The following is a 15,022-nucleotide window of genomic DNA, read 5'->3' on the forward strand; positions in this document are numbered from 1 at the left end:
ACAAGTATAAGATAATTGCAATCGAAATATTTATTGAAAAATTCTAACATGTCTATATGCTTAGTTTTAAATTTATATTGTAAAAAAGAAATCATGATTATTAATTTATAAAAATGTTTATAGTGAGATTTTAAAGCCATTGTATATAATTTTTTATTTTATAAATATTCACCTTAAATGTTATAAAACAAGTAAATCTAATCATCTTAATTAACTTATAAAGCAGTTTTCTTTTATAGTTATAAGTTGAGTATAAGAAATCATACTAAGACTTACATAGACCACCAGACAAATATTAAAAGTTAAAACCAAAGAGGATAGAGCAAAATATACTGATTGATACAGCATTTAAGATTTGTTCATATAGACTATAGTATGAATGAATATTGAATTGTATATAATTATATTTAACAGATGTCAACATTCAGGGGTGGGTAATATTTTAGCATAATATACAATATTTTGCAAATAAATGAAAATATTTGTGATAATAATTCTAATTTTAGCAAACATTAATCTTTAATAATATATAAACCATAATCAGTCTTATCTATACATATTTGTAACATGATATCACAGAATATTCTGTGATATTATGTTGTCATATTATATGTTAAGTAATTTTTTTTATCAACTAAAATATAAAGAAAACCTTAATTTATAAATTTATTATAGATATAAATTAAAATAGAGCTTATGCCTAGTAGATCCTAGTAGTTTTTATATGAATATAAGTATTAAAAATAATGATTAAGTAATCTATGAAATAGATAGATAATAAATAAACTATAATTTGTATAACACTTAAAATAATTGTTTAAAAACGTCTTCATAATTATTATAAATTTATATGATAATGGAATGATATATACATATATTATGTATAGTGTAAATTACATTTTAATTTTTGACTAAGATGATAAATAATTTTCACATAATTAAAAGTGAAATATTTTAAATGCTTCAATTTCAACAGCACAAAAAAAAATTATTAGTAAAAATATGCTTAAACATGTATATACAGCAAACATTTTTTTTTTTTTGACACATTGCTCAATACTTGGTTAATAAACTAATTTAATTTGAGCACCATATGTATTATTGAGTTAGCTAAAAAATATGTACACAATTTAAATATCATCAAAATGGAGGGCAAAAATTATTCATAAAAAAAACCAATAAGATAAATCTTGTTTACAAAATTGAAAAACATTTATTTTTGAACAAAGAGAACAAAAAAGTTTTACAAACAACAATATTTTACAAAACAAAAGTGTCACGCATGACTAGGAACAAACTTAAACAATTTTTTTGAAAAAAAAAAAATAAGATAAAAATATTGCAATTTTTAAGGGGTAGAGTTAAAATCAGTTAAATTGTTGATAAAGAAGATTAGGTTAAAAATTACAATATATTTATTTACCTTGAGAATATTCTTTTAATATGATGACCAATTCTAAATATATAGCAGGCAAGTCAAAAAATGTGAAGACAATACTTTATCTCTTTAATTGGATTTTACAAAAGAACCTATTTTATTTATTTTGGAAAAATTATGTTGCATCTGGAATGTAGGTAGAAAAAGCATTTGTGTTAGAGACAAAGAAATCAAAAAAAGTTTACAAGAATCTATTAAATTATGTTGAGCCTAAATTTGATTGGTAACAATATCAAGATGTATTTTACAAACAAGCATTGTGATAATACATAATTACATATTAGGATAATTATTAATAATTATAATATAAATATTACTTATGTTAGCATTCGACATATTCTCAACATAGTTAATAATCAAACTTAATATTTTTTTTATCCTTATGGTAACCATGACTGTAACGTATAATTTCTACCCTTTCAGATCACTTTTCTTCAAGACATACTTCCCTAAATTCAAACACCAATAAATGTTTGTAAAATTAAAGACAATATTTTAAAAACATGAATGAAAAATATTGAATGTCAAGAGATAAATAAATATGAAGAAGTTCAAAAAACGTATGTTACGACATAGTGACCCCTAGTGCTTCACGGCATCGTTCATAAACGACATAACTTATACTAACAGCAGGTGCTACTTTCATAAAATTTGGAGTTATGCCTCTATACAAGCCAACCATACCTTCTTTTACCCAAATTTCTCTAAATACTGACATCATTGTCCTTGTATCAGGACCTTCTAAATCTGAAACAATAATAGATCAATTATTGATAAAATGATAAAGAATATAAATGTAATAACTTACGAGGTGCCTGGAGACGTGTACGGACAAGAGCTAAAGGGTACGAACACACCTGGCCACAAGTACTAGAAACAGTACCACACGCCAATAATAAAGGCATTCCAGGTTTCTCACCATTGTTATGTGAAGCGATATAGTTATTTTTTAATGTCTACAAAATAATACAGAACATGATTGATAAAATAATGAAATATGTAATTACTAATTTTCAGTTATTTTTTTTATATGAAATACATTTCAAATATATTTTATTTTAAATATAAATACTCATTGTTTTAAGAGTTTTATTGTTTGAACATAATTATTCGCCAACAAAACTTTTAAAAAAAAAATTTTATATCGTTATTATTTTTAAAGTTTTTTATGCATCAATAACAAGTATTGAATGAGTGGTTAAATAATTATAATTATTTAAAGTTTAGACAAGTGAAGTAGAGTTTCACAGAGGTCCCCAAAAAAGTTGGTCTACTGACACTACTCTGCTTATCAACTTTAAATTCTTCTATTATTTTTACAATTATTATACTTGTTACTTTATTGAGATAAAAGTGAGGAAATACTAGTACGAAGGAAGAAATAACTTCTAGCTTTTAAGAGATGGTGTTATCAATGGATGCCTAGGAGTTCGAATACACAGAATACATAATGAATAAAAAAGTTTTACGAAGAATTTGAGAAACGAGAAGCTTGCTGAATATCTAAAACCAAGCCAAGAACCAAGCTAATAAGACATATCTTCCACTCTACCATAAAAGTCTGCTTAGCATAATATGAAATAAAAAAAGACAAAATATAAAGATTAAAAAAAATTTTAACTTTTCAAAAAAATAATGAGTATTAACACTTAGATTGATCACCTTTTAAACTTAAAGATAATTACCTCATAAACTGCAAGGTCAATTCCAGCGTATGGAAGTATACCTAAAAGGTTGGGTACATAACCTCTGTAAAAACTGCGCATACCTTCACGGTAATACATTTTTTGGATACAATCAAATATACCCTTGTATTGATTACTTTTCCTTATGGCTAATCTTGTTTTTAAAACCTAAAAAGAAGAAAAAAACATAAATATAATTCTAATTATAAAAACAAAAGTAACATACTTCTAAGGGATAAATTAATGATTGACTAAAACCTCCTGCAAGTGATCCCGCCATAAATCTTTCAAGTATTGTTAAGTCTTTAGTTCTCGAACCTCGTATAAGGCGTTTAGCTTGTTCATAAGCCATAAATTTAAACGCAGACTCTGGAGCTATTTTGAGTACATTAATACCATTTCCACGCCACATGCCTCGTTTTCCTCCTTCTTTTAACATGCTTTTGAAACAAGTTGTTATATTACTATGTTGATTGCCGTATACCTAAGACACATTTTAAGCTATTTTTATAGTTAAGTAACAATAATCATAATCATAATTTCAAAGATTCTCAATATAAAATATTAATTAATATCTATTTGAATACAAGTGAATTGGAGATGTATTATTTTGTTTGAAATTAAAATTGTAAGATATACATCTAATAATACACAGCAATTTGGATTAAACTATAGATTTTAATATCAATTAAATGAGTTGTCAAAACATCAAAACATTGTCTTACTTGTAAAAATACTTTAAGTCTATCCAAAGGTGCAGTAAAAGTTCTTGAGACAGCGCCAGCTACACCACCAGATACAAGATGCCGCCACCACATCCCTGTTATCATCTCAGCTTGGGTGAAATCATCTGGCACATTCATGTCTTCCCCAATGTCTATAAACTAATATTACAATGTCACCATTAATATTTGATGTTTTGTAGTATTTACAAAGAATTGACTTTCTTCAGAATAAACAAAATCTGTTAATGGAAATAAACCTCCTATGTGATAAATGTATGATTTTGAGATTTTGTTATACCTGGACTCAGAAAAAAATAAGCTATTTATTGATAAAATCTACTATGTTCTATCTAAATTGTAGAATTAATGATAAATAGTAAACAATTTTTCCTATGTGTTACCTTTTGTTACCTACAATAAATAATTTATGAAATACCTCCTAACTGCTATCTCGTTGTAGAAAAATCCTCCAATGTGTTACCAAGTATAAATTGTTTATGAAATAACTCTTATGTATTATTTTTATTTAAAATGTTTTTTGTGTTTTCTGAAGACTACACATTTTTTACATAGGAGGTATGGTCCCGTAAAAGACAATATAATATAAATAGAGTAGGTATAATACAAAACTGTATTCAAATATTTGACTTTTGAAAAGAATTATTTTATTTTATTTTATTATTTATACTTCAACAAATTAACTAATATTATTATGTTATTGAATTATAATTAGGTTTAAGTTTGTTTTATTAGAAGTGAATAATAATAAATAATAAATAACAATATATTACACAAATATTAAATAAATATGTAATATAGACTTTTTTACAAAAATCCAGTAAGGATTATTTCAAATTGGAATTTTCCCAAACTACTCAGGAAGATTAGTTATTTGTTAATTATATTTTATTAATAGTGTCAAACAAAAAAACGGTTTTGACCTTGGATTAAGTGAGCTCAACCTACAGATACCTGCCAAGTGCATAGTACATTATTAGCAATATATTAAAATCTTGTTTAAATTTCTAATTAATCCGTTCCCAGTATTTATTTACAAAACTAATTGAAATCATTATTTTTTTTCAAAATATCGACAGGATATTTATTTTTTCTGAATATAAAAACAAAAAAAAATTTACAATTTAAAAAAAAAATATAAAATGTTCAAACAAAAGGATTAGCAAAACGTTATAATAGATAATTATTCATAATTTTAAGTATTAAAATATAGTAATATACTTAATCATGAAAATTATTAAGCTAAAAAGTAGGTAATAATACGATGTATTCATTTATCTATTACAGCTGATAAGATTGAACGCAATTAAATAAACAAGGAAGAGTTCTTGATAAAATTACATATTTAAACAGTAGACCAAAGTCCCAAGAAACTATTTAACTATAAAGCTATTAACAATGCATTACAACATTTGTATTTAAAATTATGTGCGTAAATAAGATAAATTTATAAAATTATTACGAAAAATATTTTTAATTATGTATTTTTTTTTTAGTAAAAAATTATTTCAATGACATAATTAATAAACCTAACTATACTATATTGATGTCCCATAAAAATAAAAATAAAATAACTATTTAAGTTGGTAATAAAAAAGTTATTTAGTTTTATATTTTAAGTTCACTATAATTACATTACTTTTTGACTAGAAAAAAATTAATCAAAATGTTATATAAGTACCCTTAATTTAATATCTTAATATATGTTTTTTTAGGAAACGTTTTTTCAAGTACTTACTTTGGTTGAAACCATATGTTTATAAAGTTCTAAATACGATTTATAGATATCACAGCACGAGGGACAATTCTCTTCATAATCAATATTACATAAACCACCAATTTCGTCTTGGTCAAGTGAGTATTTTAATATTTTAAAATTATGTGTATCCATAGTTAAAGTTCTTATAAAAAAAAATATATATAATAATAGTTATAGAAACGCGAATAAAATTCACTACATCACATAGCCAGTCTACTAAAATAATTCTTTGCACAGGTCTAAAACAGAACGCTGCTGAATGTCAATTGGCGGGGGCAGTCACACACGTGATACAAGCGTATAATTATCGAACTAGGTACATAACATTCGCGACGTTAAGAATATATAGTATTTCTCAATTTTAAGTTTTTATTACTTTTCAAATATTGATTACGCATAAAATGAATCATTTGGATCAATAATAAATTGCAATCACTTAAAAATGTTTATCAAGAATCCATACTTACTGTTGAATGCCTCCAATATTTGATTAAGTCGTGTAAGTCTGTAAAGGGGCAGTAAAGTAAAAAATCTCTCCACTCTTCAAAGCTAATTTCTAAACTACCGTCTTTATCCATCCTAATGTATAAAAAAAAAAAACATAAGCTAGCTTCATTTATTTTAAAACATCAACCCTGAATTAATTACCTTTTAAGAAGTTTTATAGCTTCGGCGTCGTCAATTTCAATTCCTAATTCTTGAAAGGCTCTTATAAGCTCGTATCGATCAATTTTCCCTAAAGAAAATATATTGTTAATACTTAAAAATAAATCGTAAGTTTAAAGTGGTTAAGGAATTTCCTTTTTTGTCATAATTTGGGAAATGGGGCAAGTTTATTTAAATATGACATTTCAGAAACACAAAATTATTTTAATAAGTAGTGCAGTTTTCATTTTGCTTTGGTACATTCAAATATCCGCAATGCGCAGAATGAAGTGTGTAAAGCGTATAAGTTATCGACTATCGTACAATTAAAAATCGAAATTCAATAATATAGGTTAAACTATTAATGGAATAATATGTATTATTTATATTTGTAATGTTAGTATTCAAGCAAATAAAAAATCATAATTTTACATAAAATAAATTCGTAATAACTTAAATATTGAATGATAACTGTGTAAATAGTACTTTTTCATCTTAAATTTTAAATTGCCACTTCAGTATTAAATAAATCATAATTTAAAATTAAATTATATTATACGCCCATAAATATTATTTCTTAATAAGATATATGACAAAACTATACTCAACCAACTGAAATATTAACCTTATCGCCAGTTTTTCATATTCGTTGAACTTAAACGTCTTTAAAAGAACATTTTAAATATATAAATGTACTTATCCTTAAAAAAATTAATTATTTTTAAAAACTTCTTTGAAATTTTCAACTTAGTTACAATGTCAACTAAAAACCAATAATCGATTTTTTAGAAGCTTTCATCTTCATATGCACATACATCTCGGCCCCTTGAGCCATAATATGACCGTATACTCATTTAGACACAATATTCAGTTACGATAAAATATATTCTATGAAATTCAACGATAAAATTATCCATTACATAATACTTTTAACATTATTATTTCAAATAATATTAATCATCTTAATGACTGACAAATATATGAATACTAGAACATCCTACCTCATATTTGTATTTTATTACTTATATTCTTTTATGTCAAACATTTTTGCTATAAATCGGTAATACATTTTGAGAATTTATCGTAAATAGAAAATTCGATAGTAAACTTAAATCAGTTTCTATTAATTTCTGAACATCGATGATACAATTGTTTTTTAATTTTTAAATAAATAGTAAGTAATCTTAACCTTAACACAATATTATGCCAATGCAGATAAATATAGAGTCCGGCTTCAAATAGTGTAAAGTATAAATTTATAATTAAACGCATCTATTTAATAAATTGTGTTAAACTATTCAAACCCATAGGTTTATTAAGTTAATTCAATTTTGATAAAGCTATTAAATAAGTAATTACTGTCATAATTTATTCAACACATAATTGAATCTAGGTGATTTATAATACGGTTTAAGGTAATATGTACAATGCATTTATACTTCATATATTCATATCTACTTTTTTTCTCATAATATATAGGTATTACACATTATACACTTTGTTACGTATTAATGTATTATATTTACGATATTCTTTTTTTTGTAATTCAACCAGGAAGTATAAAAACTAAATTAGAGTATGACACTAGTGGCGTCATTTGACAGGAGTTAAGTGGGCGTATTTGCTCACGTCTGATTTTAAAAATGGGCCCGAGTTTGGTTTTTAGTGAAAAAACAACATAACTGTAGTCTGTAATTATAATTTTGAGGAAATGTAATATTGCTTGGATACTATACTAAGAAATTAAATTATTGTCACGCAATAATCATAATTGATAAAGAGGACGCCGCGCGCCGCCATATCTTGTATAAGTCTTACAAACGCATAACATAACAAATTGTACGTTCTGAATAATTCATTAACTCTGTTATGTTTAGTCTTAGAATGAATTGACCTATTATCAAATTTAGAAGTAAGAACATTATCTAGTCGATTTTTTTTACATTTCAATATTAAAGCGAGTTATGATTATTTTGAAATAGTAAATTGTTGGTACATTCTAAAATGATACAATTAATAGTATACATGCAATTGGTAAATATTTACAAAGATTAGTATGCGGGCGCCGGGCATGTACAATAACAATAATATTATAATCCCATATAATTTTATTTTTAAAACTTTTTCCATTCCAACAGTAGTACCTAGTTACCTACTACTATGTATTAACTGACACAACAAACATTTTTAAAAACAAAATAACAAGTTTTTAATTTATTCGTGATTTATAAGAAACCTCTAGGGTCGATAGTATTTTATATTTTTCACGTATTAGTACCATATTAGCAATTAGTATTTAGTATTGCAGTTTGATTTGTTCGACTTCTCTACAAAATAATTTTAAATGACGCCACTGCACTCTAAATATTCAAGGTGAACATTTTTAATGAGATTTTCTAAATAGGTGATGAATTATCAAGGAGAAAAATGAAAAAAATATAAAAACCTTTTTTATGAAGTTACATTGATTCCTACAGAAAAATGTAATTTTCTTTATGTATTCATAGAAGTATGTCATATAATAAATGTATACCAAACTATTTACTAGCTATTTATTATAATAATACACAATAAACTTTTAAACCCATCTTTTTCATTTCAATTTCAAAATTTGCAAAATAAATATTTTGGTCATACATTATTCATTTCTAAACTACATAATATTTTTAATTCCTGTATACATCAATCTTTATTATTTAAATATTGTTATTTTTGATCACCTGATTAAAAGTTTTTGTTGAAGATAATAATATAATCACATCAGACAAGTCAAGATTTAAGAAAGTTCAATGTGTGTACTTGCCCCAAAAATATACAGGCCTCATACTTCAAAAACTTTTTGATAAAACAAATATATGAAATACAATTTTGAAAATATATTTTTCCTCTCTTAAAAACACTAATATTTTCTATTATCAGTTGTATTGATGAATAAAATTGATATTCGACAATAAGGTAAAATTGATTATTTTAAAGATATACAATCTTTTTCCTGTACTTAACAAAGACTAACAATAACTGCATCATGCAGGCTAATATATAAAATGACTATGCTAACTGCTAAGCATTTATTACACTCACTATATGTGCTATTAAACTATACCTGCTTATTGAAAAATGATTTCTTTGGATTAGTTTAAATTCCAAAAAATTGGTGGTTCCTTACATTTATAGATACATTATAATTTTGATGTATTAATGACCTATAAAAGTAAACCATATAAATGTCTCCAAGTTGGTCCATGTATTTTATCCCAGTTTCTTTTAATCTGGCTCTGGGCATAATATGGATATGACTTGGCACATACAACAAGAGTTTGTATATAAATGATGAAAAAAAAAAACAAGATATATTTTTTTTAAATTAATGGGCAATATCCATTTCTGCTTATTATGTTATCACTCATTTTTACTCCCTTCCCGTATTTAATCACAATAGCAATTTGAGAATGGGGCGGCTAAACTTACCAAAGTCTTTTAAACACCTCTAAAAACGATTGAAAATAATTGCAATATTTCTTTTACAAATATTAATATTGCCTATAGGAAAAGTATTAAAATTGTAAATAAATTGACTGAAAGTAAGATTTCCTCATTTTCTATTGTCTGGTAATGTAATTTCGTAAGCAACAATCATTTGCTATTACATTAAAATAAATTATAAGACACGCATGAAAACTACCGTTCATCATTACAATTTAGTACTTTACAACACAGATATTGATAAAAACCATATTAAACAAACAAAACAATATATTTTATTGTAGGATGCTTGAGTATGCCTGTGCTACAACATAGCAAATGTGTGTACAGGAAAATATATTTTATGTAGTTAGTTTCAATATTATTATCTAAAGCATCACTCTAGGATTAATTTTAATTTTAATTTTAAAATGTTCACGATATTAAATTAAAAATGAAATAACAATAAAAGCCTTTGAGATGTTCTTCATAATGTCACCTTTAAATTTGATAATAAGTCAATAAATTCACTTATTTGTCCTTATAATCTTATACACTTACATCTTATAATTTATATTAAAAGAAAAAAAATGAATTTGACAGAACATAAATTTGCTGTGCTATAACTGTCTTGAAGTGTGTTACCATTAGTATAATTATTTAGTTACTATTTTAAAATGCTAGCTCCCTTCCAATTATTGAACCCAATTTTGTGTTTTATGCTAAATCCAAACATCATTTTAAATATAAAATAGTTACACTTTATGAAACAATTAAATTTATTTAGCACAACAATCAGTTGAAACTTATCAAGTGTTTTTAATTTATAAGTGAATATATCCAAATATAGCGTAGAATTAGCACGACTTTGACACTGTTTTTATATTCCTTTTCATTTTATAGAATTTTTGAAATTTACCGATTGAATACCATTAGACTACATTAGTTTGGAAGTGGAACAAAAAAATTATTATTTTAATAATTAACATTTCTTTTCAAGATTTGTTTTCTTAAATGTAACTGTTAATAAAAATAAAATAAAAAACAAAATACACCTAATTGACTTTGTATTAATATTTAAGCTAGAAATTGTCTTAAAAATTGAATTGTTATAAATTACACTGTTTGCTTTCTATACAATTGTACATAACTACCATGGAAAATTATAAGAATTGACTATTTTAAGTAGCTATTAAAGAAACTATATGTGACCAAAGAATAAAGTGCTCATTGAAACTATTGAACTTCTTTAAGAGGATGTCAGAGCACTGTTAGCTTTCTCTCTTTGGCCCACGCGCAACATAGACAAAATTTATTTATGTATTTATGACACAGAATCTTTTTCTTTGATGGTTTTGAAATATCTTAGAGTAAAATCACCTATTAAAAAATCGATATAAGATATATTTTTATAGAGAAAACAAATATTTAGTTGACATCCTCTTAAATAATTTTCATTTAGAACAAACTCAAATACAAAAAAAAAATGGGAATTGATCTGTTGTATTTATAGGGTTTAAATGTATCTTATTAGTTCAAAATTTAAATTCAATAGTAAATCATTGTTACTAAAAACGATTCTAAGCGAGAATGGAGTTTCAGGGTAAAAGTAATGGCGTATACTTCACGTCTCTGTGATTATTATTTTTGAATTCCGACAAAATTGGAACAATAAATATCTTTAAAAAAATTACAAAAATATATTTATTTTTATATTTTTTAACTGCAGCAAGAACAATAAATTAGATACCTTGTATAACAATTTCAAATTTAAGATCCGAAAAATGTATATCTAATACAAAAAAAAACAATAAAAATCTATAAATTACAAACTATATTTTAAATTTTTTTTTGATGTAATTTAAAATAATAAATTAACAGTGTAAGCCATTTATAATTTATATGTAACAAGAAAACACAACAAACAAATATTAAATATCTCTACAAATTTAAGTCTTCGCTGTACTTTTTAGCAACAACCCTAACCAGTTATTTTAGGTATACTTATAATTATAAACAATTGTATGAATAAACAATGTATTATGAACCAATAAGACAATTTCTATAAAAATTATATATGATACTACATGTCAACATATAATATAGCTACTAAACTTTATACTAATAAAACTATTTTCTATTTGAATATCAACCAAAATCATACATGTTAAAAAATTCAAATGTAATATTAATAAGTTATCCCATAATAAAAAATAATTATATTATAATGATGTATAAACAAAGAGCATAGGATATTTATTCCAAATGTCTATCCCTCACATTATGACTCTAACAAAATTATAATGACAATAACAATTAGTTGTTATAGGTTATAAGCTAAATAATTTTAAAAATTATAAAAAGAAAATACTTTTAAAAAATATGAAATTAAACCTATTAACTAAACTTTGAATGCAATAACAGAACATGAAATACTAATTATAATCAAGTATAGTAAACGTCATTATAAAAAAACTGATTTACACATTCAAAAGAAGAATGCATATCCAGATACCTGTTATTTTACAAATTTCTGATTAAATGATTAAATACAATCTACTCCTTTACTCAAAAATGATAATATGTATTTTTAAAATCTACTAAATATACATACTAAATAATATAAACAACATGAGTTCATAATATAATATATTATACTATTATTATTTATATTTCAATACATAGTTAGCCAAATATTATAGTTATAAATCATAACTGCCATAACATTTAAAGAGTTAATGTTTATTAAATTACTTCTTACCATCTTTGTTTTTGTCAATGTTTGAAAAACTTAGCCTTAATGATTTTTCATGTTCTTTAACATAATGTATAAATTCAGCTAATGTAATTGAACCACTTTTAGTAGCATCAGACAGTTCCAAAAACTTCTATAGAACAAAATAAAATGTTAAATTAAATTAGCTACTTATTATAATAACAATATTAACTTAGGGTGACCATATGTCCCATTTAAAACAGAATTGTTCTTTATTTTGAGCATCATCTGCCCTTGTCCCACAAATCTCAAGTGAGACACTTTTGGTCTCATTTTCATCTCATTATCTCCAAATTATTTTAATTAAACAAACAATTGATACAGACATCAATGAAACATGTAAAATTGCAGAGTAATTATGAAAATTTACACCAGCACCCTTTCAAACAATATACCTCACCTAACAAGAACATAGGTTGTTGGCTTTAAAATATATTAAGCAATTTTGGAGTTCAATTACTTTAAAATGAAGCCAAAATTTTTAACCTATTTTTTTTTTAAATATGGTTACCCTAATAATATTCTATTTTCAAAAAAAATAATTTACTTACTTGAGCATACTCTTTATCATGTAACGCAATAGACAAATCATGTATGTCAATTTTACCGTTCTTGTCCATGTCAAGCGTTTCAAATAATTTAGCCAGACGAAGTTCATCTTCATTAGGAAGCTCGTGTAGATAGTGAGGAGGCATTACGCTTTCCGTATTATTGGGGCCAACAGGCACATGATGATTAATGGCGTTCACCATGTTAACTTAGCTTAATAAAATGTAACTTCAATTTTATTTCTATACTCAAACTAAGTAGAATCATACATAGCAAATAATTCAAAGATACATGATATTTCACATGGGAAAAATATAAAATTAAACTTTGAAGTTTTTATACGATAAATAATTATTAGAAAATTGACTAGTGTTCTGTTAAACTCTATAGGAAATTTTAAGAAATTTGGGCCAACTCAAGTCTCTAAGTCTCGAAAGTCAAAATCATCATTATCAAGACGTATCAATACTGTATCAACTTAATTTTCTTATCAGTGTGGTTACCATATACCACACAAAGAAGTACGTTGATCAACTCCACGATGAATGGCATTAACCGTTTGAAAAGTCCGCTTTTTAAAATTTTAAATATGTTCTATAATTTTAATTGATAATAATACTATTATGTTATAGTTTTTTCCTTTTTATAATACTTATTATACATGATTTATAATACAAATGCAGTTTACCACCCACGTTTGATTATTTTTGGTCTTCGATTTAATTTGATGTGGTCATTTTAAACTGTGATCAGATATCGTCAGCTGTTTATAACCTAAAGTAGGGTGGTTCAACCTTTTGTAGTTGGTGTGCAAATTTATACTTTTATAAAAACTAAGGGGGCATTCAAAAGAAGAAAAATGATATTATTAAAAATTTATTTTATTTAGAGAAATAGAGAATGCTCGCGATTGTAAATAGTATTCAGACCGTTCAGGAAAACCCGCATCCATAATATTAGGAGGCAAAAAGGCCGACTTCCGAGATCTTATCTCGAAATTTTTTATCAGTCTTTTTTTTTTTTTGGGGGGGGGGGCAAAAAAAGGATTCGAGGGTCACAATTTGGACCACCCTGACCTATGGTATAAAAGCTAGAAAATTATAAAAAAAATAAAATTAAGAGGCGTTTTGGTAGTTTGGTATTCGGTACTAAGTACCATAATTATTAATTTGGGCGTTTTATAAATGTCAGTGACGTATACGTCTGGTTGTGACTCATCCCATTTTCGGAGCAAGTATAATGTCAAATAAAAATTTGTATTCTTTTTTTATTGATTGATATGAAAGTTTTAAATTAATTGTGTCATTATTATTTCCACAGCAAGTCAGCAAAGGTTGGTAGTATTTTTCTAATATCGGACCCTGTAATCATCACCTAAAAATATAAGGGGGGCTTAAGTACCAAAATTATTTTAGGGAAAACAGAAGCTTTCCATACCAATCTTTACCAAATAATCTGTTACATTTGATAACTTTATAATTAAATAAAATTTATCATAGATTAAAATCAATTATAACATTTTATGCGAAACAAATTATTTTAATTTAATAATTAGTAAAAATTATACAATACAATGAACCTATTTATTTTCATCATATTTATTTAAAATAGTTTCATTTTTAAGGACAATCTTAATATATCTTTCGATGTGGATAATTGATAACTCTGATGGTCTATCATTTTTTTAGAAGTTATAAAATCCTTCTAAAGTTAGGTTTTAATACATATTTGTTTTGCAATATTGAATGCATATTCTATAACTTACTTATCTAATCACTTAAAATTTTAAAATTATTTATAATATTTTTATATTATTTTAATTATTTATTTTTACAGCTTGTAATATCTGATATTCCATCAATAATGTAAACAGCAAAAACTAAAATGTACATATATTGCTGATGGCACAAATTTTATTGTAGAATTTTAATATTTAAAGTTTATTGTTGCCTTGAGGTCTGAACT

At 24.9% G+C, this 15,022-nt stretch overlaps 2 protein-coding genes across 4 annotated transcripts; one reads left to right on the forward strand and one right to left on the reverse strand.

Annotated features, from left to right (window-relative positions):
- Positions 1–1,216: 1,216 nt before the first annotated feature.
- On the reverse strand, positions 1,217–13,260 carry LOC111036855 (calcium-binding mitochondrial carrier protein SCaMC-2-like). The gene is made up of 9 exons (XM_022319101.1): positions 13,060–13,260; positions 12,494–12,620; positions 6,274–6,361; positions 6,093–6,204; positions 3,849–4,007; positions 3,350–3,607; positions 3,124–3,291; positions 2,247–2,394; positions 1,217–2,185 (listed from the first exon to the last, which is right to left on the reverse strand). Exons 1-9 carry the CDS (start codon positions 13,258–13,260, stop codon positions 2,004–2,006), a joined length of 1,443 nt encoding a protein of 480 aa, XP_022174793.1. The 3' UTR covers positions 1,217–2,003.
- On the forward strand, positions 5,204–14,620 carry LOC111036857. Of its 3 annotated transcripts, none has more exons than XR_002604813.1 (4): positions 5,402–5,452; positions 5,582–5,720; positions 5,863–5,941; positions 13,448–14,620. XR_002604813.1 is itself a non-coding variant. In XM_022319106.1 (3 exons), coding segments are annotated over exons 1-3 (306 nt in total). In that variant the 5' UTR covers positions 5,204–5,292; the 3' UTR covers positions 13,613–14,620. The 3 variants fall into 3 exon arrangements, 1 of the variants encoding a protein (XP_022174798.1); XR_002604814.1 differs by having other exon boundaries at positions 5,408–5,448; XM_022319106.1 differs by lacking the exons at positions 5,402–5,452; positions 5,863–5,941 and adding an exon at positions 5,204–5,294.
- The last annotated feature ends 402 nt before the right edge of the window (positions 14,621–15,022 follow it).

Source organism: Myzus persicae, unplaced genomic scaffold (assembly GCF_001856785.1).
Source record: "Myzus persicae strain clone G006 unplaced genomic scaffold, MPER_G0061.0, whole genome shotgun sequence".
NCBI classification, from domain to species: Eukaryota; Metazoa; Arthropoda; class Insecta; order Hemiptera; family Aphididae; genus Myzus; species Myzus persicae.

Excerpts from the sequence above, each read along its gene's own strand:
- LOC111036857 (XM_022319106.1), top strand. Across the intron at positions 5,721-13,447 it reads ACCAATTTCGTCTTGGTCAA|GAAATTTTAAGAAATTTGGG; the intron begins GTGAGTATTTTA and ends TAAACTCTATAG.
- LOC111036855 (XM_022319101.1), bottom strand. The coding sequence starts at position 13,260 with ATGGTGAACGCCATTAATCATCATGTGCCTGTTGGCCCCAATAATACG. Across the intron at positions 6,362-12,493 it reads CATTGACAAAAACAAAGATG|GGAAAATTGATCGATACGAG; the intron begins GTAAGAAGTAAT and ends TATTTTCTTTAG. Across the intron at positions 6,205-6,273 it reads GCTATAAAACTTCTTAAAAG|GATGGATAAAGACGGTAGTT; the intron begins GTAATTAATTCA and ends TTTATACATTAG.